Source organism: Acinonyx jubatus, chromosome B4 (assembly GCF_027475565.1).
Source record: "Acinonyx jubatus isolate Ajub_Pintada_27869175 chromosome B4, VMU_Ajub_asm_v1.0, whole genome shotgun sequence".
Taxonomy (NCBI): Eukaryota; Metazoa; Chordata; class Mammalia; order Carnivora; family Felidae; genus Acinonyx; species Acinonyx jubatus.
Genome location: NC_069387.1, coordinates 134829582 through 134851751, shown reverse-complemented (window position 1 = coordinate 134851751; position 22170 = coordinate 134829582). Strand labels below are relative to the sequence as shown.

At 57.2% G+C, this 22170-nt stretch overlaps 1 protein-coding gene across 7 annotated transcripts in view; it reads right to left on the bottom strand.

The window, feature by feature from the left end:
• Positions 1 to 6032: 6032 nt before the first annotated feature.
• Positions 6033 to 22170, bottom strand: part of ARHGAP8 (Rho GTPase activating protein 8) — a 55823-nt gene continuing 39685 nt past the window's right edge. For all 7 annotated transcript variants that reach the window (XM_053199487.1, XM_053199490.1, XM_053199491.1 and 4 more), the window contains 6 exons: positions 20974 to 21084; positions 15580 to 15653; positions 13096 to 13173; positions 12223 to 12351; positions 8203 to 8306; positions 6033 to 6428 (listed from right to left, as the gene is read on the bottom strand). In XM_053199487.1, coding sequence (XP_053055462.1) covers positions 6096 to 6428; positions 8203 to 8306; positions 12223 to 12351; positions 13096 to 13173; positions 15580 to 15653; positions 20974 to 21084 — 829 coding nt within the window. In that variant the 3' untranslated portion in view covers positions 6033 to 6095. The remainder of the gene's footprint in view (positions 6429 to 8202; positions 8307 to 12222; positions 12352 to 13095; positions 13174 to 15579; positions 15654 to 20973; positions 21085 to 22170) is intronic.

Sequence of the window (22170 nt, the reverse complement as noted above, 5' to 3'; positions counted from 1 at the left end):
AGCTGGTCTGCTGTATCATTTTTTTCTGGAAGCTTTCAAGATTTCCTCTTTATCTTTGGTTTCCAGAAGTTTCACTATAGGGTGCCTCTGTGTCATTTTCTTTGTATTTTATCCAGTTTGGGGGTTCATGGAGATGACTGAATGTGAAAACGTATGTCTTTGACCAAACTGGAAATACTTTTAGCCATTAATTTTCAAATACTTTTTGTGTCCTATTCTCTCCTGCCTCCAGAACTCCAGTTACATGTTTGTGAGATGTTCTGATATTGTCCCGCAGGTCTCTCAGCCTCCGTTCATATTTTTCAATCCTTTTACTCTATTTTTTTTTAAGTAATCCTTAGGCCCAACGTGGGGCTCAAACTCACAACCCCGAGATTACGAGTTGCATGCTCTACAGATCAATCCATGAAGGCACCCCATTTGACTCTTTATACTTTAGATTGGGTAATTTCTATTAGGCTACCTTCAAGGTCACGGACTTTCTTTTGTCATCTCTACTCTCCTAGTAAACAGAACCAGTGTTTCTATCTTGCTTTTTAGTTCCCCCCCCCCCCTTGTACTGTCAGGTATTGTATTTGGTTTTCTAGAATTCCCCCTTTGTTTCCTAGGATTTCTATGTTTTTTGCTGAGACTTCTAATCTTTGCATTTCTTTTTTAATTAATAATTAATTAATTGCATGCAAATGAGAGCGTGAATGGAGGAGGGCCAGAGAGAGGAAGAGAGAGAATCCCACGCAGATTCCACACCTTTAGCGCAGAGCCTGACGCAGGGCTCGATCCCACAAACCATGAGATGATGTTGAGCTGAAATCCAAAGTTGGAGCCTGCTTCGGATTCAGTGTCTCCCTCTCTGTCTGCCCCTCCCCTGTGTGTACTCTGTCTCTCTGTCTCTGTCTCTGTCTCTCTAAAATAAACATTTATTTTATTTTTTTTTTCAACATTTATTTATTTTTGGGACAGAGAGAGACAGAGCATGAACGGGGGAGGGGCAGAGAGAGAGGGAGACACAGAATCGGAAACAGGCTCCAGGCTCCGAGCCATCAGCCCAGAGCCCGACGCGGGGCTCGAACTCACGGACCGCGAGATCGTGACCTGGCTGAAGTTGGACGCTTAACCGACTGCGCCACCCAGGCGCCCCTAAAATAAACATTTAAAAAAATGTAAAGAAAATAGTTATGGACATGGTTGGATTGAAGCCTACCATTCTGACTGGGCCACCCGGTCGCCCTATTTTTGCATTTATTGTAAGCACGTTTGCCCTTATGTGCTTGAGAAGGTGTTTAATCGCTGTTTTCACATCCCTGGTCGTTATTGCTAACACCTTGGTCTCTGTTGATTGTCTTAGAGTAGGCTGCGTTTTCCTGGTCGTTCACATAACGATTTCTCGTTGTATGCTAGACGTTGTTATTATGTTGTAGAGGCTTTGGCTTCCGTTGGGAGTCAGGCCGCAAACTCTACTAGAAGCATAAACCTCAGGCTGGGTCTTTTGGCCACAGCTGGTGTCTGTCCTGCACAGGAGTGGCTCAGGGATCAAGCAGAACTTTGGGCGGAGTTGATGCACGCGATTTAGCCTCCCCCGAGCTGTTTCTCTCCTGGGTGGAACCCCGTCCCCGCTTCCTGGTGACTGTCGTCCCAAACTCTGTCCTGTTCTCCCAGCCAAAAAGGCCAGATTTCTACCGGAGATACAGCCACTCGAACACAAGTGCCGGCTTCAGCCTGGCTCGGTTGTTAAAAGCCACGTAACGGAAGCTCACCCTGTGCCATTCGCTTTTCCAGGTGTGGCCTCCCCTCCAGACTCTGTCCTTGTTCACTCTCCAGTGCCTTCAAGTCATTGCTTTTTGTTTATTTTTGTTCTTTTGTATTTCGTCGAGTCCATAGATGTCGTCTGTGGAAAGGCCGAGTCTTGTAGGAGCTATAAAGCCCCTTGGCTTCTCTCCTGAGGAATTTGGCACGTCTCCACCTATTCACTTTTTAAGAATCCGTCTTCTACGTATATTGTTCAGAAAAGCCTAATACCGGAGCGCCCGGCTGGCTCAGTCCCTAGAGCGTGCGACTCTTGATCTTGGGGTTGTGAGTTCAGCTCCCACGGTGGGTGTAGAGATTACTTTACAAGTGGGCTCTTTTTTCAACAGTGCAATACTGTACAACTTATGAACAGAAATAGGGTCGGGGATGCTTAGAACTTCACACAAGTGATAACACACTGTTTATCAGGCTCCCACGCTTTCCCCTCTCGATGTACTATTTGGAGATCTACCCGTGTCGAGCCATACCGACCCAATTCGTTCATTTTTACCCTTCAGCCCCGTGGACGTTAACTCCTTTGTCTGTCTTCTCTTCTACCGACGGACACTCAGGCCGCAGCTGGCCACTCGCAGGGACAGGAACACTGCCGTAAGACTCTTCGATTTTCCACCCAGACGCGTGATTGCTGGGCCAGCTTTCGCCTCAAAGTGTGCCGATTTACAGGTCTCCCAGCAGCACATAAAAGCCCGCGCCTCAAAATATTAACAGTGGTTATGTGCGAGCGGTACAATTCCGAGCGATTTCACCTTCTCGTTCCATACTTTCTGCCGTTCAGTTCTCTCCCCGCTCTGAGCAGCTGTTCTTACAACAGCGGGGTTGTCTGTTCGCAAACCAGCAGAACTTGTCCTTCCTCTCCCACCCTCTCCACGTCAGGGCAGATCCCCACCCTCGGCTGCCCGCAGGTCAGGTGAGAGGGCCGGCGGATGCCCGCGACACGCTCCTCTGTCCCTTACCCGCTCTCCACACTTGCCCGTGTCCCGTGCACACCGCATTGGCTTGAGACACGCTGATTTGTGCGTTTCGTTGCTTATTTACTCGCCTAGTCCGCCAGCCCTGGGAAGGCAGGAAGTGCGTCCTACCCGTCTCTGTCACTGACAGACTGGCACTCCCGATGGCTCGAAGCAGGTGCTCAGAAGCACACGGGATGGACGGCAGAGGGGACAGCGCCTCCTGCACCCCGCTCACACCCCTACAGCGGGGGACAGAAAGAAACCCAAGCTGAACCTTCTGACTGGGCAAAATGACTGGCCCGGGGCCACGCAGCTGTGGATCCGAGCTGGTGACAGAAGCGAGGTGCCCCGTCCTTGCTCCCCCAGTGACGGCGGCGTGGCTCTCCTCGGGGCAGACCGACCGACCGCGTGCATTCTGCCGACTTTTATGTTCTGGACGGCATTCAATAATTCATCGTGGGTATCAGCGACGAGATCTGGGCAGCCTGCCTAATCTCCGGGGTCACTTAAAAACCTCTGCCGTTTCTGCAAAGGTGAATGTTTGAACAATGTATTCCCCACGTCCTGTCAACAGAGACACCCTGGAGTCCCCGGGTCCGCGTCACAACTCATTGTTTTACGATGAAATGCACCACACGTGTCTCCAACACATGACCACCGTGATCGCTTTCTTCTGCCGCGGAAATGACGGGGGAAATCGTGCTTTGATACAAGGAAGGGTGACAAGGCCACGCCGTGCCGAAGCCGAGATTCCGCAATTGTCGTTCGTGAAAGGGAGACTGTTATCAAGGCAGCCACAGGGACACGTCTCGGGGCCGCCTCTCGGAGTCAGGAAATTTGAGACATATATTTCACAGACGCGCGTCACCCTGTAAACCCTTCTGCATAATGCACGAGATTTGATTTAATGTCGTTGTTAATTCTGCTGTTCACAGCGGTGTGCTCTTAAGGGAGCCATCATTTTTATTTCAGGGTGGTTTTTTTGTTTTTGTTTTTTTTTTTTTTCCCTGGCAACAGAACCCGGAGGCTTTTCTGGGGTTGTGCTGGAGTGCGTGAGCACAAGACCCCTTCCCAGGCACAGGGGGGCAGAGGCCAGGCAGCCTCCCTGGAGGCCACGGAGGTCTCTTGGGTTCGCTCTGGGCTCTCTGCACCTGGCTCTCTGCACCTCTCTGCCCTGGTCAGTCAGGGCTCGGAGGGTCGAATTTGAAAAAGAAGAAGAAGGAAAAGAGAAAAGGCTTTGTGGCAGAACAGAAAGTGAAGCCAGGGTCACCAAGCTGTGTGATGGGGTCGCTTTGGCCGGGGTCAGCCAAAGGCGTGAGAAGAACGGGATGGACCGAGCGCGGTGAAGGGTGAGAGCAGACGAGAACCAGCCCCTATGGAGCAGGGACCCAGCGGAACGCAGCTGCCTGTCGCCGGCCTGTGGCCCCGCGTTGCCGTGTCTGTCCCCTCACCTCTGACCACGTTCGACCTGAGGCCACAGAGCCCTCCTCTCCCAGGGAAGGCGTTCAGGGAGCAGCAGGGACCCCCTCGCAGCATCCGGGGATCCCCACCCCCTCTGCTCCAGAGGCTTTAATGGGATCAACGTCCCTGCGAACCGGATGGACGGCCAGGGCCCAGGGACGCTGGGCTACAGCCCTGACAAGGGCCGGAATCCATGTCAGAGAAATGGCTCCGTTTCTCTGTGGGTCCCTGTGTCTCTGTGGACTCTGTGGGTCCAAACGGTCCTCAGTGGGAGGGGTCAGCCGTCCACTGGCAGGTGCTGGGAGGTACTGGCCAAGCTCACACGGCCCCTTCTTTAAAGACAGCAAAGCCAAGCACATCAGCTCAGGGAGGGGGATTAACCCCGTGAAAGTGAGAAGAGAGAGGGAGAGGTGAGGGAGGCACCCACTCTCTCCTGGGAGACCCCCCAGGACCCACACGGGCACCCGGGGGCATCGCTCAGTCGGGGGTCAGCACCCCATCCCAGGCCTGAACAGCCTGGGGGGATGTGCAACGGACATTTATCCTTTGCTCCCTGACAGCCCTCCCCGCCTCCATGCAGCAAGAGCTTGGGGCCCCTGACGCAGTCCTGACACACGGCTTACGCTCGCTGGAGGGTGGCAGGCGACCTGTCACCATCCTGTCTGGTGCTACGGATGCACTGTTTGTGCCCCCTCACCCCCAAACCCGTACGTTGAAGCCCCGAACGCCAGGGCGGCTGTAACCGGGGACGGGGCCCTTACAGAAGTAATTCAGGTTGGATGAGGTCACGAGGGTGGGCCTTGAGCCACCAGGATTAGTGTCCTTCTGTGAAGAGACTCCAAAGGGCTCTCTCTGTCTCCCTCTCTCCCCATCCTGCCGGGCGGGGACACTGCGAGAAGGTGGCCGTGCGCGAGCCAGCCAGAGGGCGTTCGACAGAAGCCAGCCGCCTGGGCCTGCAGAGCTCGAGCTTCTGGACTCCAGCCTGTAAGAAATAAACGTCTGTCGCGTAAGCCCCCAGCCTGTGGTGTTTGTGACGGAAGCCGGGCTTGACGCATCTGGGGCGCCACCCGTCCTTAACCCCAGCCCAGGGTGGGATGCACGACTCAGGCCCAGGGCAATCGGCACAGACCCAACCACGGTGAGGGTCAAGGTGGGCACGTGGCCCAAGCCAGTCCAATCGGGGTGAATGTGGGGGGCTCTGTGCTGGGAACGCGGAACCACCTTTCTCCGCCGTATCTAAGCGGGAAACACAGCGCGCGTCTCCCAACGCAGAGGCGGAACACGACCAGGAGCCCCCGGCAGGCCCCAATCCCCCAGCCCCCCCATGGCCGCCCTTTGCTAAACAACGTCCCAGAGCCCTCCCACTGTGACCCCGGCCTCAGACATGACATGTGCCCTGGCCAACGGGTGTGAGTATCCACACCACCAGCCAAAGCTTGAAAACCACCTGCACCCGTGTCGGCCCCCTGCCCGCACACGAGCGACCCCGGCCCCTGCCCCGCCTGCCGAAGGCATGTGACACCCTTGAGGGAGCTGCGTCCCTCCAGGTGACCTCTGGCCAGCCCGACAGGAGCAGAACCGCTCAGCTCCCCGCTCACCCGCGGACAATAACGAACGGCTGTGACCCGAAGTTACAGTTTGCCACCCGGCATGACAGCAACAGTCGAGGCCGGACGGGAGGCCCTCACCGATAAATTCCCATTTCCGCTGAGGCCGTGGTTACGAACCTGGTAGGTCCGTCATCTTGTCCCAGCCCGCAGCCCAGGGACCACGCACAAGGGGCAAAGCGCAGAACCCCGGACGTTCACTAGAAGGTTCACGAGAAGTTTGTTTAATGGCAAGTTTACAAAACACGACGACAGCACGCACAGACGGGCCTCAGCGTGACGCTTCCAGCACCAGAGGAGTCTCCCGGGCACCGTCAGGGGCCGCGGAGGCGCGGGGCACGAGGCCAGGCCGTCGGGGTGTCCGGCCTCTAGAGACGGGGCCACTCTGCTCCCCTGCCTCAACAGCACCGGCACCGAGCCCCCCGCGAGCCTCCTGGGTGCTGAAGACCATCTCGTAGTACTCGATCAGCAGCTCGGTGAACAGGTTCATGGGCACGAGGGCACTCAGGGAGGACGCCCCCTGGGACGGCCAGATTAAATTCAGCCCAAAGACACACGCCAGGTTGGAGCTGTTCATCTTGTTAAAAATGCTCTCCCGGGACACCTGGAGGACACACATGAGACAAGGGACGTGACTGTGGGTTCAGTGCAACGGCCTTGCACGGCCACCTCCCGGCTCTGGGCCTCGGTGTCGCCACCTGTAAAAGGAAGCAGTCTTTTTTTTTTTTTTAACTTTTTAATTTTTTTAACTGTATTTATTTGAGAGAGAGTGAGTGAGCAGGGGAGAGGCAGAGAGAGAGAGAGAGAGAGAGAGAGAAAGGGAGGGAGGGAGAATCCCAAGCAGGTTCCACACCGTCAGCACAGAGCCCGACACGGGGCCCGAACCCACAAACCGTGAGATCACGCCCTGAGCCAAAACCAAGAGTCGGCCGCTCAACCCACTGAGTCCCCCGGGCGCCCCGAAAGCAGTCAGTCTTGATGCTCTGAGAGACCTCGGGCTCTGACCGTCTCTGAGCTCCTCCTGGATCTCCTCAGCACCCCCAGCCTTCTCTCCCACTCCAGAGGACTCGGGAGGCCCCCTCGGGGACAGGGGTCTCTAGCACAATGGGTGCAAGCTTGGCCTTTGGTGTCACCCAGCCAGACCACCTCTCTGATAGCCACACACTGGCCAGCGAGTTGGACACAGTCAAGGCCAAAGAGCAGGCAGGGGTCATTGGCGGATCGGGGGCAGCAGGGGAGGGGGCGAACTTGCCTTACAGCAATTACAACCCCATGAAGTTAGGATGCATCACCCATTTTACAGATGAAGAAACTGGAGGCCCAGAAGGTGCAGGGAACTTTCCCGAAGTCACGTGGCCAGTCGGGGGCAGGGGGGCCGCTTGGGCCCATCTGAAGGCCTGATCTCCCCCTCGCCTCCAGGGTCCTGGGGACCTCCGACAATCGGAAGCAGAGACAATGGCAGAACCTCGGGGGTCATGGGAGAGCAGAGAACAGGGGGTGGGGCATGACCCGGTGAACCCCTCCCCCTTGGATCTGGTGAGGACAGCGGCCCCCAAGCCCCTGCAGGAGCCCACCGGGGCCAATGCTACACAGCACCCAGCCCCATGGGAAGTTTCAACATCAGTGCCGTGGAGGACGGGGATATCAATCCACCTCCAGCAGATGAAAAACAAGTAGCAAGAAAATTAGGGCAATAACTTAGTTTTTGGCCTCTGAGAAATAGTTTATTATTTTTTAAAAGCAATCCTGGGCGCCTGGGTGGCTCAGTCGGTTGAGCGTCTGACTTCGGCTCAGGTCGTGATCTCATGGCTCGTGGGTTCGAGCCCCGCATCAGGCTCTGTGCTGACAGCTCGGAGCCTGGAGCCTGCTTCAGATTCTGTGTCTCCCTCTCTCTCTGCCCCTCCCCTGCTCATGTTCTGCTCTCAAAAATATATAAACATTAAAAAAAATTTTTTAAAGCAATCTCTACACGCAACGTGGGGTGCCTGGGTGGCTCAGTCGGTTGAGCCTGTGACTCTTGATTGCGGCTGCCCCGTGTCGGGACGGCGTGGAGTCTGCTTGGGATTCTCTCTCCTTCTCTCTGCCCCTCCCCGCCTATGCTCTCTGTCAAAATAAGCAGACGTTAAAAAACAGAAATAAAAAGAAGGTCCCATCTGTAACCGAGCGCGGCCAGGCATGTGACCGGTCAGCAGGGGCAGGCGCAGAAATGGAGCTGCTCCCCGGTCAGGCCTTGAAGTCTTCTGGGCCAGAGAGTGGCGTTCCAAGGCTGGGGGAGACCCCGGACCCCGGGCTGTGTGGGCACCAGGTGCGGGAAGGGCCGCCTGGGCCAGGCACAGAACTGGGGCCTCCCCGCCCCGGGCCCTGCTTAGCCCCCTCACCTCATGCAGGAAGCCCATGAGGTAGCGGAGGACGGCGTAGTTGTGTTCTGGAAGGCTCTGCAGGATCTGGTGGCAGCGGGTCACCCGCAGGCTGCTCTCCACACCTGCAGGGGCACAGGGGTCCCTCCTGAGTCAGTCCTGCCCGAGGGGCCGGCATGGGCCTAGGGAGGAGGTCAGCTCTGAGGATGCACTGTCCCGAGGTCGGGCCTGGAGCCCTCACTTACTCCCAGGCCGGGTGGCTGTTCGCAGCAAAGCCCTCCCTTCCATGAGCTCTGTTCCCGTCTTTACAGCTGTACTGCAACTCTTACCTCCCAGAAAGTCCGTAAAGCCAAATCACTCACTTTGTAAGTGAGAATGGCCTAGACCAGCGGTCAGCAAACTACAGCCTTCGGACAGAAAGGCCAATTTTTGTCAATAAAACTATTGATACAGGGGCGCCTGGGTGGCTCAGTCGGCTGAGCGTCCGACTTCGGCTCAGGTCACGATCTCGCGGTTCGTGGGTTCGAGCGTTCGAGCCCCGCGTCGCGCTCTGTGCTGACGGCTCGGAGCCTGGAACCTGCTGTGGATTCTGTGCCTCCCTCTCTCTCTGCCCCTCCCCTGCTCACACTCTCTCTCTCTCAAAAATAAATAAAGACGAAAAAAATAAACCATTGGTACAGAGCCACGCCCACCCACTCACACATCACGTGTGGCTACTTTTGCACAACAGCAGAGCCCAGTAGGAGCAACACAGACAGACCCACAAAGCCTCAAATACCTACTACCTGGCCCTTTACGGGAAAGGTTCGTCAGCCCCTCTCCAGACCAACTTAGCCTGTTCGTGATGCCCTGCAGCTCAGGTCCCCACACCCACCAAGAGCCTGGGGGAGGCTGTCCCAGACTCAGACCCCCGTTTCCTCATAACCATGTCCTCCGCTGAACTCCAGACCTCAAGCCAGGGCGCACCCACAACTATTCACCGTGCTCCCCACGTCCCGATCCCCCGACGCTAACCTCTTCCGGCTAAGCCTTGGGCGGGGCTACCGTGAACGCCTGTGTGCTTTCCAAACACAGCCCCTGCTCAAAAGACACAAACGTCCCTACCGTCAACGTTCTCGTTGGCCTCTTAAGAAAAGCCTCTCTTTCGTGAACTCAAGCTGTTGTGGGTAACGGGAATGGACAAGGAGTTCCCGCGAAATGATCTTCAAGAAACCAATGAGCTTGGGGGCCGCCACCTCGTTGCCTGGGTCTCAGCTTCCCGGCCCCAACCTCCTCTTTGTAAGATTTATGGTCCCAGAGCACATCCTTGCACAAGGTCCGCCACCCGCTCTCCCTACGGTCTCTCAGGGAAAGAGCGCTCACCGGCGAGCAAGGGGGAGCAGGCTGTCACAAAGCACTGCATTTTACGCACCTTTAATCCTCAAAACAGCCCCCACTTTTATGCACCTAAGGGAAGTGAGCTCAGAGAGGTTAAGTGACTTGTCCCCAGTCACACAGCTGCATGGCGAAGCCCAGACTTGGATCCAGACCCGCGCGGCTCTAAGCCAGTGCTCTCAACCTCCTGGCTGCACACCGGGAGGTGGTCGTGGCTGCAATTCCCTTGTGGGCTGGACACTTCCCGAGTGTCCCTGCATTTCCCGAGCACACGCAGAAGCCCCTGCTTTTGCCCGACTTCACGGAGAAACCCATCCCACCTGAGAATGGGCTGCCAGAAAAAAGAGAGGACACTCCGTTAAATTTGCATTTCAGCTAAAGAGCAAATATTACTTACGCTAAAAAAAAAAAACCAGACATTCACCCTTTATCGCAAATTCAAATTGAGGTGGGTGGGCATCCTCTGTTTTCTGTTGCTAGATCTGGTGACCCTCCACCCGTCACCGTGCGGCCAGGCCGAGTGAGACCACGGTCCAGAAAGCAGGGTCTCGGTTCGCATCTCAGGGCAGCATCTCGGTTCTCAACGACCGGAATGTTGGGACTTCCGGAGTCTTCAAATTAGCGGAGGGCCAACCGAAAATGGAAACAGCTCCAAACGTTCACCCGTGAAATTATAAAGCTGGTGCAACACGACCACTGAAAGAATGAGTGACTGCACACGAGGAGGGAGAGAGGAGATGTGACACTAACACACGAAAGCCAGGCTCCAGGACCGTGCATAGGAGCAGCGCTCCTGGCGTGAGGGGCAGGTGCCCACGGAGCCCCCGCCGGGGTATGTGCCCGCGTGGGAGCGCGGGGGGGGGGGGGCAGGGACTCCCGTGTCACTGCTGTGGACTTTGGGGCTTTTGTTCGTTTCCTACGCTATGTGCTGGTGTTATTTCCATCGAAATAGAATTCATTTTTTTTTTTTAATTTTTATATTTTAAAGTTTATTTATTTTTTATTTAACAAAATTTTTTTCTAACATTTATTTTTGAGACAGAGAAGAAACAGTGTGCGAGCAGGGGAGGGGCAGAGAGAGAGAGGGGGACACAGAATCCGAAGCAGGCTCCAGGCTCCGAGCCGTCAGCCCAGAGCCCGACACGGGGCTCGAACTCACGAACTGCGAGATCGTGACCTGAGCCGAAGTCGGACGCTCAACCGACTGAGCCCCCCAGGCACCCCTAAAGTTTATTTACTTATTTTGAGGGGGCTGGGGAGAGAATCCCAAGCATCTCTGTGCTGGCAGCACACAACCCGATGCAGGGCTTGAACTCACGAACCGTGAGATCATGACCTGAGCCAAAATCAAGAGTTAAGACGCTTAACTGAGCCACCCAGGAGCCCTCTCATAATATAATTTTTTAAAAATTCTCAGCAGCTGCCCCAGCCCAGCCCCACTCCCTGGTGCACAGGATGAGCTTTGCCCCTAAGACATTTGTGCTTTCCATGGCCACATCTCTACCCACGGGTCATGCCTCAACCCCGCTGAGCTAGGCGTTCCATGGCACAAAACCCAGACCATCAGCATCTCCCAGGATCCAGTTAGAAATGCAGATTCTTGGGCCACTGCCCACACCTATGGAGTCTCCGGGGTGGGGCCCAGTGACCCATGTTTTAATGCACCCTCCGGGGGTTCTGGTGCCTGGGGACGTCTGGGAACCTCAGACACCCTGACAAGCCTTCACCTCCTGCCCAGCAGGCCTTTCCCTGCTTTCCTTCCAGTAAGTGCCAGACGCCCTGCAGCCACATCACCCTGCCACACCCGGTTCAATGACACGCCTGTCCCTGCGGCCAGCCTGAGCGCTCCTGGCGAGCAGGGCCTACGTGCTCACTCCCCTCCCGTCCGCAACTACCCCGCACGGCCGTGGCAAGCAGGTGCCAGAGTCAAAGAGGAACGTGCGTGTTCGGTAATAACCGCTGCACGAGGGACGGCCCGACACGGCCGAACGGCTGAGGTGACTGGCGTTTTAGAGGGAGAATGAGGGCACAGGGAGGGGTGCAGGGGTTGGGGGGGCCCTGAGCAGAGTCAGGGAGGGGGCAGTTATCCGGGTGTGTTCCATCCGGCTGTGTTCATGGGAGAAACACGCTCCTCGTGTCCTGGGACGGGGTCAGCGGTGCAGGCTGGGTTAGGCCCCCACCGTCACGGGACACTGGGGTCTCCTTGAACGTCTACATCTCAGAGCCAGCTCTGGGGTCCCTGACAGTTCTGGGTGTAGAAGATTCACATCCCAAAGGGCAGAGGAGGGATTTCTAACTGCAAGCTTTCTACAGTAACCGCTCGAAGAGGGGATTCGGGGCCTCTGCCCCCCACCATCCTCCACCCCCCTTCTAGACACAGAAGTTGGGGTGCTGGAGGTGGGGGGCTCCCCCAGAGCAGGGCAGGGAGGGCCTGGAGGCGGCCCTTGGACCGGGCCGTGCACCCCGAACCCAGAGACGCCCTCTGCCACGCTGCCTGTCGCCCCAGCTGCACCCGACAACCCCTGCCCCCACCCATGGACGGTGGTGGCCCGGCCCGGCCACTGACACTTGTCCACGGGGCCGGACGGCAACAAGAAGAGGCCGGCAGCCCCTCCCCCCACGCCCCAGACTGGCCCTCGGTGGGCCCCCCCCGGGGCAGGTACCCACTGGTGATCCCGAGAATCTGCTCATAGGCCGTGAAGGTCAGCAGCGGCTGGGGAAGCTCTCGCAGGAAGGTCTTCAGGATCACGGCAGGGATGTGGACGTCCCCATAGTCGTCAAAGTTCACGGGCTTCCCTGGACACAGAATGTCGCAAGTCTGAGTCCTGACGGGGCCGCGGAGTCCCGCTTCATGATGGGCCCCGACGCAAACGGCTTTAGCACTCCCGAGGGGGAGACCTCTCGCCAGGCATGACCCTGTCGCCTGCTGGACCTGGGGGGTGCTGCTACCGTGCCCCCCTCGGCCCTCTGGGGCACCTGGCCGAGTCTGGGGCGTGCCCCCAGTCCGCCTGCCGTGTGGGTCGGCCCCGCCTCGGATGCAGGTGCTCGGCACACGGGCCTGAGGACGGCCAGTCCACACGCACCCCGCGCCGGCCCTGTCACCGGACGGGCGAACCGTACGAGGAGGGTGGGCGGGGGCGTGAGCAGAGCTAGCCGCCTCAGCAGTGTCGCTGTAGGGTGCTCAGCTCCGACACGGCCTCCCGACCTGCGGGTGTCGCCACAGGCAGCCGAGAAAGCAGTGCCGGGCCCACTGGAGGGGCTGCCGAATGGAGACTCCATGGAACATTTCAGACCACCTGTCGCCTGCAATGATGGGAGAAGCCCTCAAGGCACAACGGCAGCGTGCGGCCACCTGCCGAGGGCCGGGGCTCCGGGCGCAGGCCTCGCCTGGGCAGCTGCCCGGCCCTGGACTATGCTGGGGGTTGGGTGCGGGCGGGAGCCATGCCACCTTGGGCCTGGGGGCTCTGCGGCCGTGCAGGGCTGTGCAGGCCGGGCAGGCGGGAGGCTCAGGGTCAGGGGTCTCTGTGGGGACAGACTCACCTTGATTGTACAACCGCTGAATCTCGCGGATGGTGTGGACACTGGCCGATCTCCGGAACAGGCCCTCAGTGCGGAGTCCTAAGGAGAGAGAGCCTCCAGGCACCTCACAGGTCCTAGCACACTGGGTTTCTGGAACATTCCACGATTCCTCCTGCCCATGCGTCACCCTCCCGTGGCTGGCAGGGAATGCTCTCCAGCTTGGTTCATCCCCCCCTCCCCCCTGACGCCCACCACCCGCGATCCCCACCTTTATTTATTCCTCAAACTTCCAAACTCCCAACCCCACCTGACTGCCTACTTCTGTGGCCCCCGGGAAGAGAGAACCAAGTCAGACAGACCTGGAGTCCAGCCCAACTCTGTCTCATCCCGCTGTGTGACCGCAGCAAAAGCACGTAGCTTCTCTGAGCTCAGCCACCCCGTCTACAGAGTAAGGCCCTGAGCCCCTGCCTCTGAGGGCTGCAGAAAGAATCGACAAGGCTGGGCATGGCACATGTTCAAGCACCCGGGTGGCCTCCATACACACTGCTTCCGCTTAGTCCCGCAGCTGCATCGACACGGGTGACCCGTCCAGTATGGCAGCCACTGGCCATACGTCATGATTTAAATTTACGTTTAATTAGCAAAAATTAAGTGAAATTAAAAATGCGGTCACCCGACGTAGGAGACACCTAGAAAGTGCTCTACTGGGCTATTGCCACGAGCAGCTAGAAGTTACCGTTCCGGACGCGGCAAATACAGGGAGCACTGGGCTCCCTCCCCAGCCTCTTCGCCCTTCTGAAGCTGGGTCTATTCAACGAATATATCCAGGTCGGAGCGGCCTGTGCACGGGCCTTGCTGGTCTTCACCGGGCAGCTTCCCACGGGGACTTCCCACGGGCCTGCACAGTCCGGCCTCTCCTGCCCCACTGCCCCTCAGCCCCCTCCTCCGGCCTCCAGTCTGCCCCATGCTCCTTGCTCCTCCCGGCCTTTGCACGCGCCGTCCCCTCTGCGTGGGTGGCTGGTCCCTCTCTTTTTTTTCCTGACAGATGGTAGTAGGAAAATTTCTGAGGTGGCTCCCAAAGTCCCGGACCCCGTGGGGCACACTCATTCTGCCCGGTATCCAAACGCTAATCTAGGCGCCACAGGGAAGGGACTCTGCAGACAGGATTCAGGCCCAAGAAGCTGACCTTAAGATACGGAGATCATCTTCGGCGGGCCTGACCTAATCAGGCAAGACTTTTAAAAGGGACTGGGTTCTTCCTGGCTACAGAGATTTGAAGCATGGAGGCCGGACTCGACAGGTGCGAAGGTCTCTGTTGGTGGAGGGGGCCGCACGGAAAGGAAAGTGTGCAGCCTCTAGGAAGAGAAAGAGGCCTCTGGCCGACAGCCACCAAGGACACACAGGCATCTCTGCAAAGAACTGAATTTGGCCAACAAACTGAATGAAGGTGGAAGCGGACTGTTCCCCAGAGCCTCCAGAAAGGAGCGCAGCTTGGCGGGATACCTTGAGTTTTGCTTTGCGAGACCCTGAGCAGCCCGGCCCCCGTGTGCCTGGACTTCTGACCCGTGGAAACAGCTTTACAGAGGAAATCGCAATGGAGTCTTCTCGGTTGCGACCGTGAGCCCCCAGAACGGCGGCTGGTGGGGGGCGGGGTGCCGTTACCATGGCAACCCCAGCGCCTCAATCAGGGCTGGATACGGGGAGGTGCCCAAAGGGTACATGTTTGATCGTGCATTCATTCAACAAATACAATACTGAGTTCCCACTTGGAGCTGGGTTTTTGATTTTTTCATAAATAAAGGACCTGATACGTTAAAAAGGGAGACACTCCCTCTCCCGGTTTCTGACACCTGGTCGTATGCACTATCTTCTGTCTGCTCCCGAAACACGGAACAGAACGGGAGGTGCCGCGAAGGACTTCTCGCCAAAGTAGAGACCATTCTAAGCGACAATCAGATCCTCCGGCTAGAGAGGCGCCAGCTCATAGAACTTTCTAGCATTAGGACATGCAATTCTGAGGGCGCGCCAGGTAAAAGGCCCCCAGGGCCCCCAGAAATGACGGCTCCCACTGCTGGTTGGACGCGCCCCCCCCCCCCCCGCACCCTGCGGCACCTGCCTGCGGGGGCCCCCCCCCGCCCCCCAGCAGCCTGTTTGCCCAGAGAACTACGCTCCTGTCAGGGTCCACACTTTTCCCGTGGATCTGGGAACTCTGGCCTCGGGCAGGAGTCCTGGAGGAGCCACAAGGCGCACCCCCTCTGATCACCGAGGAGGAATCAGAGGCCCAGAGAAGGTAAGTAACTGCCCAAGGTCACACAGCAAGTACACAGTAGAGCCGGGATGCAAACCCAGACATTCTGTGTGCCTGAGTCCATCCCTGGTCCATGCTGGTCACCCTTCCCGCACGAGGCCCAGCCCCTCCAAGTCGCCGGTCTGCACGGTGCCCGGGACACGAGATGGGCCTCCCAGAGGCCCTCACACCCCTGGCTGAAGCCCGCTCTCACTTACCTTTCTCTCTTAGATATGTCACTGTGAATCTCAGCACAGGAGGGATGAGTTCACCTTGATTTTTGTCCTTGAGGCTGAGGGAAAAGAAAAGAGAGCAGTTTTTAGCTGGAGGTGACAGGTCCTCTCCACATCTCTGTGTAAACACAGGACTGAGGAGCCACACAGGGACAGACGCAGACTCGGTGCTCAGAGAGTAGGTGTTCTGGTGGCCAAAAGAGAGACAGAAATAATACACTAGGGCAGCAGCTGAGGACTCCACCATGATGCAGGGGAGACCTGGGGAACGGGGATGGCTTCACGTGGGGCCACTTCTGAGCTAGGTTTTGAGGTATGAGTAGGAGCTTGTGGAGGACCAAAGCCGGGGGGCGGGGAGCATTCCAAACAGGGGGGAAATGCACAGAGGAGGACCAGAGGCACGAGTGGATTTGGCCGTGAGGGCAGATCCGGGAAACCTGGACCATATGCTGACCAATCAAACAACATGCTTGATGGAACCTAACGTGCTGCCTCAGGCTGTTAAGACCCAGCCTCTTACCGTGTTCATTTGGTAGAGAATTGATACACAAGGCAACTTTAAAACACAGCCACAAATACACCACCCCAGCCGGCAGAGAGGATGTGAAGTCACAGCCGCCCACCGTGTGCATTCTATGGCCCCGCTGGGCTCCCGCGTGAAACGTTTTGTTTTTCTCTTTCTCACGTGCAGAACGCTCTTGCCCGGAAGGCAGCATATTTGGGAGACGGTTGGATGGAGGGGAAAACGCTCTGTAGTCAGACGTAAGAAGAGGAAAACACAAGGATGTGTGCTCACCCCACTCCTTCCCAGGACTGGAGGTCCGGCCAGTGCAATCAGGCAGAAAAAGGAAGTGAAAGGCACCCCAGATGAACAGGGAGAAATAAAAGTATCTCTATTTACAGACGACAGGGTCTTGGATGTGGAAAATACTAAACAAAAAAATCACAAAACATCCATAAGAACTAATAGATGATTTTACTTAGGCAGTAGGATATAAGATCAGCTTACAAAAATCAATTGCATTTCTTTTTAAAAACACATTTTTTTTAATGTTTTATTTATTTTTCAGACAGAGAGAGAGACAGAGCATGAGCAGGGGAGGGGCAGAGAGAGGGGGAGACACAGAATCCGGAGCAGGCTCCAGGTTCCGAGCGGTCAGCACGGAGCCCGACGCGGGGCTCGAACTCACGGACCGTGAGATCATGACCTCAGCTGAAGTCGGACGCTCAACCGACTGAGCCACCCAGGCGATGGGCCACTGATTTTTGACAAGGATGCCAAGGCAATTCAGTGGCAGAAAGAATGCTGTCTTTAACAAACGGTCCTTGTGTGCGTGGAGTCATCCGGGAAGGCTTCCTGGAGGAGGAGACTATGAAGGAGGACTAACGGCAGGCAAGCCTGGCAGCAGGAACGGGTTCACGTGGTCCGCACACCCTGTTGTTATGCCCCCCCCCCCCCGGGCCCTGGAGGTGGGGAGGGCATGGTTTCACCTCCAGTCACAGGGAGAGAAACTGGGGTTGCTTAAGTTAACCAGCCTGACTTCCCAAAGCTGGGACCTGCATCCCCCCTCTGCCCTGAGGAGGCCCTCCCTCTTTCCACTACCCCGTATCTGCCCAGATAGAGCCGTACTAAGTGCCCACGTGCCTTTTCTCTCTTCAGCGATGGCAAGGGCCAAAGATCCCTCGAGTCTCTGACGTCCCCCTTGATACGTTAACTTAATTAGCTTGTTCTAAGGTGACAGCTTTCTGTTGTGTGCTTCTGAACTTAACTCAGCAAATTAACATTTGTGAATAGGATTTGGTGATGAATTTTAATGACTTTCATTCATTCACAGTCCAAACAAATTACATATTTGGTACTCTATTTAATATGTTTATTGCCGTTTTATTGTAGTCGTTTGCAACGAAACGGCATAAAAAATTAATTTAAAGAGGCAATCACATGGATTATCTCTCAAAGTGGTACACACGACGTTTTCCAAAGGTTGTCCAGTGAGACTCAGCACTCCCTAAAGATACAAGGAACCGGGGCGCCTGGCGGGCTCAGTGGGCAGAGCATAGGACTCTTGATCTTGGGGCTGTGGGTTCGAAACCCACGTTGGACATTAAAAAAAAGACAAGGAACTGATTTTTACAGTTAAAACTGGCCCCAGAACAGGAATGAACAAAGACCTTTATAAAGGCATTTCTAACACCTGTCTTCGATCTGGTAACGGACATCTCTGGAGTTCAAACTCTGTCAACACACCCTGAAAGACACCTGCTCAAGACAGGGGTCCCAGGGTGACTCCCCCATACTGTGCTCAGAGACATGGCTCTAGAAATCCACGAGTTAGAGGTGTTTCGTCTTTCATTTTTAAAACTTTATTACACAGGGACGCCTGGGGCGCTCGGTCGGTTAAGGTCCGACTCTTGGTTTCCCCTCGGATCACGATCTCAAGGTTTGTGAGTTTGAGCCCCACATCGGGCCCCGCCAGCACGAAGCCAGCTTGGGATTCTCTCTCTCCCTCTCTCTCTCTGCCCCTACCCCGCTCACATGCTCTTTCTCCCTCTCTCAGAATAAATAAACTTGAAATAAATAAAGTTTTATTATTAGACAATAGGAGACAGAAGTGGTTTGGAACAACGAAATCGGCCATCTGAAAGGCATCACTAGAGTCGTCAGACTAAGGGACTGATGACGGAAGCAATGGATACACAGGCCAGGCCGAAGGCGGAGACACAGACAGCAGAAGCCTCAGGCCTGAAAATCCCAGAGCCTGGGCCCGCCCAGAGCCCCTTCTCTCCAGCGCCCCCAGAGGGGCCCGCCGTCACTGCATGGGCCAGTGCCGCCTTCCCAGGCAGGCCGCAGGGGTGCCGGGGCCACACCCACGGGCGGGAACAGGTCACTCCAGTACATATTGACAGCGTGTAAAGAAGAAAACTTTGGTAAATTTTTGTTCCAGATACATTTGGGAACACTTAGGTCAACATATGCTGCGTTCGCTAAGTGCTTACAAAATAGCTCTCCAGGGAGACCCCACCTGTGTGCATGTCTGGGGAGGGGAGGCAGCGGTGAGACCCCAAAGGTCTAGAGCTGAGCTGTCCAGCGGGGCAGCGGGAGGGGGGCACATCAGTTGGGGCCGCCTGGGTGACACGGTCGGTTGAGCGTCTGACTCTTGGTTTCGGCTCAGGTCGTGATCTCAGGACTTGTGGGTGTGAGCCCTACATCCGGCTCTGCACGGACAGTGTGGAGCCTGCTTGGGATTCTCTCTCTCTCTCTCTCTCTCTCTCTCTCTCTCTCTGCCCCTCCCCTGTTCATGCCCACACGTGCACACACTCTCTCTCTCAAAATAGACAAACATTAAAAAAACTTTTACATCAGTTAAAATTAAATAAAGTTAGAAATTCAGTGCCTCAACTGCACTAGCCACATTTCAAGTGCTCAACAGCCACAACCTGGCAGTGAGGACCATGTCTATCATCGCGGAAAGTTCTGGAAGACAGGGCATTCCTTTAGCTGTGGTGACACACCCGAGGTGCCGACTCCCACCCCCTTATCAGCTCCGCCCTCAGCTCCTTCTCCCAGGCCCCCCCCCCCAGGTACCTCCTTCCCCCACACACCTCTCCCTGCCCCACAGTCATTTCCTACACCTCCTATAAACTAATTGCTACAAACTCCGTAGTTCAAAACCACAGAAGCTTCCTATCCTGCACTTATGGGGGTGTCAGAAGGCTAAAACAGGTCAACACGGCTGTAGTTTTACAGAAGCTCTAAGGGACGATCTGTTCCTTGTCTTTCCCAGCTCGAAAGGGCGGCCTGCATCCCCTGGCTCGAGGTCCCATGTCACTCCAATCTCCGCTTCTGTCCTCAGGCCTCTTCTCTGACTCAGACAGACCCTTGTGATGACACCGGGGCTGCCTGGATGATCCGGGATCATTCCCTCCCTGTCCCACGATCCTTCCCCGACTCACATCTGCAGTTTCTTTCACCATGTAAGGTGACACCACCATGGGCTCAGAATCAGGACACTGATGTCCCCGGACGCCATCATTCTTCCCACCACATCCTACCCCCTTCACTCTAGGTCAAGAAGAAAGAGGGTCCCCAGCGTCTGTCTCCCCTGTGGCCCCGGAGCCCGTAAGAGGGAACAATGAAGGGTCCTTGTGCCCAGATGCCTCGGGAAGGACAAGTGACAGGTACGAGGCAGCACGTAGGCACCCCCCAGTGCCCCAGCCAGGACACCACCCCGAGAGTCTCCATTCTCATCCCTCCAAACCTCATCGAGCCCCACTGTGGATCTTAAAGGTCATCAGCTTTTTGCATGGGAAAGCACACTACATGCCACCTTCCGACACGAAACGACCGCCTAGTGGGACCCAGCACACTGCTCTCCGGGCCCCACCCCCACCCTGCAGACCCTGGTCTTCCTACACGTGGTGTAGACCAGACCCGACCGCCCGGCGGGGCCGCGGGATAAAACGTCTCCTTTGTCCTCCGTCATCCCAGGTACCCGAGTGCCTGGCCAACCGCCCGAAGCAGAGCGCACGAGCACGGCCAAGGCACTTGTTGCCAAGCGGGGGAAATATCCGGAGAGGCTCCCGGGGCAGCCTGCTCGGGTGGGGTGGTGATGCAGGAGGGCCCTGGATACAGCCCAGAGCATCAAGGAAGGCTTCCCGGAGAAGGTGCCTCCGAAGGAGTCTCCGAAGAGAGGAAGCTGGCCCGGAACCCTTTTGGGAGGGGGCGTGAAAGACCTAAGCTCACGTCATCCACCTCGCTCACTCCAGAAATAAGCAAACAAGCTGAGGTGGGGAGTGAGTTCAGGGTCGCGTGGCTAAGAAGGGGTGAGATCAGCCAGGAAGGGCTGGACACGCTGTGACACGAACACTCCCTGCTCGGCGGCTTAGACCCGACAGGAGCGCGTTGCTCCCTCGTGCTAGGCGTGGGCGTCAGCGGGAGGCACGCAGCGGTCACTCGGGCCAGGACACGAACTCGCTTAATGGCTCCCAAACTCCCCTCCCGACGTGGCCTGCCCCACGGTGGCGCCGGCTCGCTGGCCAAAGCAAAGAACAAGACCACGCTGCACTCCGGGGTGGTGGCACGTGTCCTGCCGTGGCCTGGGAGCCGGGAGCCACCGCAGCCGGCGAGCAGCACCGAGCAGCGGCGACGAGAGCTCTGCTCGCCGCCGCCGGATCTTGGCACGGCACGGCGGGAGCGCGCACGGCACGCCGGGGACGCGCGCCGTGCACTCCCCGCTGCAGGGAAAGGGCGCCTTTCGCATTCTCCGCAGGGTAAGCTGGGCTGCGGAAGGCAAGGGCCTGGGGACCACCTCTCTGGGGCGTGGGAGTGTCCCACGGTCCCACCGAGGAAACGAGCAGGCCGCGGACCGGCTCACTTACTATTGCAGACTGACGCCAAACTGCTGGGTGGGCAGGGGGGGCCGCGGTGGCGGCGTCTTGGCGGGAGCAGGGACCTGGCCCCCGTGCAGGTTCCGGAGCTTCTCGTCGTATCTGCGGACACAGCAGAGGCGCGGCGCTCAGCTCGCGGGGGAGGAGCCTCAGGCCACGGGCCGGGTGCCCCGAGCCTCACGCTTCTGGGCCCACGTGCCGCACCACCACCTCACACGTGTGCAGCTGTGTGCGCGTGTGCATGCGCCCCCCACCCCACCCCCCCGCCCCACAATCCCCTGCCGTCCTGGGCCTTCATCCCACCCCAGCACACATCCAACCTCGCCTGCCAACCCTTGGCCAACATTTCACCCACGTCTCTGCTGGACACACCCTTTCCCAGCCTTTCCTGTCCCCTGGAAACTCACTTCAGCAGTCACCTCCTCCTGGAAGCTCTCCCTGATAGTCCCCTCCCTAGTTGTTCTCACGGACTTGTGGTCCCCACCGCATGGGAGCATTCCAAGGGCAAGGTCACTCCCTACACTGCTCTGTGTGCCCAACTTGCGGCACGTGACCTGGCGCCCAGAAGAGCTAACATCTCCCCTGCCCCTGCAAGGCTGCCCACCTCGATGCGGCTTGGCGAGGACCCTGCTCCCTCAGCGAGCCCCCGGAGTGGGGACTGCAAAGGGCAGAGGGTGCCTGGCAGGGACTTTGAGACCAGCCCCTGTGCTGGCTGTGGGGCCAACCGGCCACATGCCTTCCTCTGCTCCCCTGACCCCACGGGAGAGACCACAGAGCCACATAAAATGAAGTGACAGACGCACTAATAGGGTTTCAGCAGAAGCCACGGCGGGGGGGGGGGGGGGGTGAGGGGGGGCGGGGCTGGTTTCCAGAGAACCTGCCACTGCCTCGGGTCGCTTCATTCCACACACCCGAGAAATTCCCCTAATTCTCTGCTGAAAAGCAAAAATGGCAAATACCAAGGCAGCAAACTGCAGCTACGATCACGGCTTATTTTTTAAAATCAGTTTGCGACGCGGGGAGAGAATAACCTCCCGTCCCGCCAACGGCCTCCCGCAGCCTCGTTTCTCTGCGTCAGCAGCCGGCATCTTTGTTGACGCCGCAGATTTCTGGGCCGGATCCACTGGGCGCACGTTTGGAAATATTAAGCCTTCCACGCTGGCGGGACTGGACAGAGGCCAGTGGAAC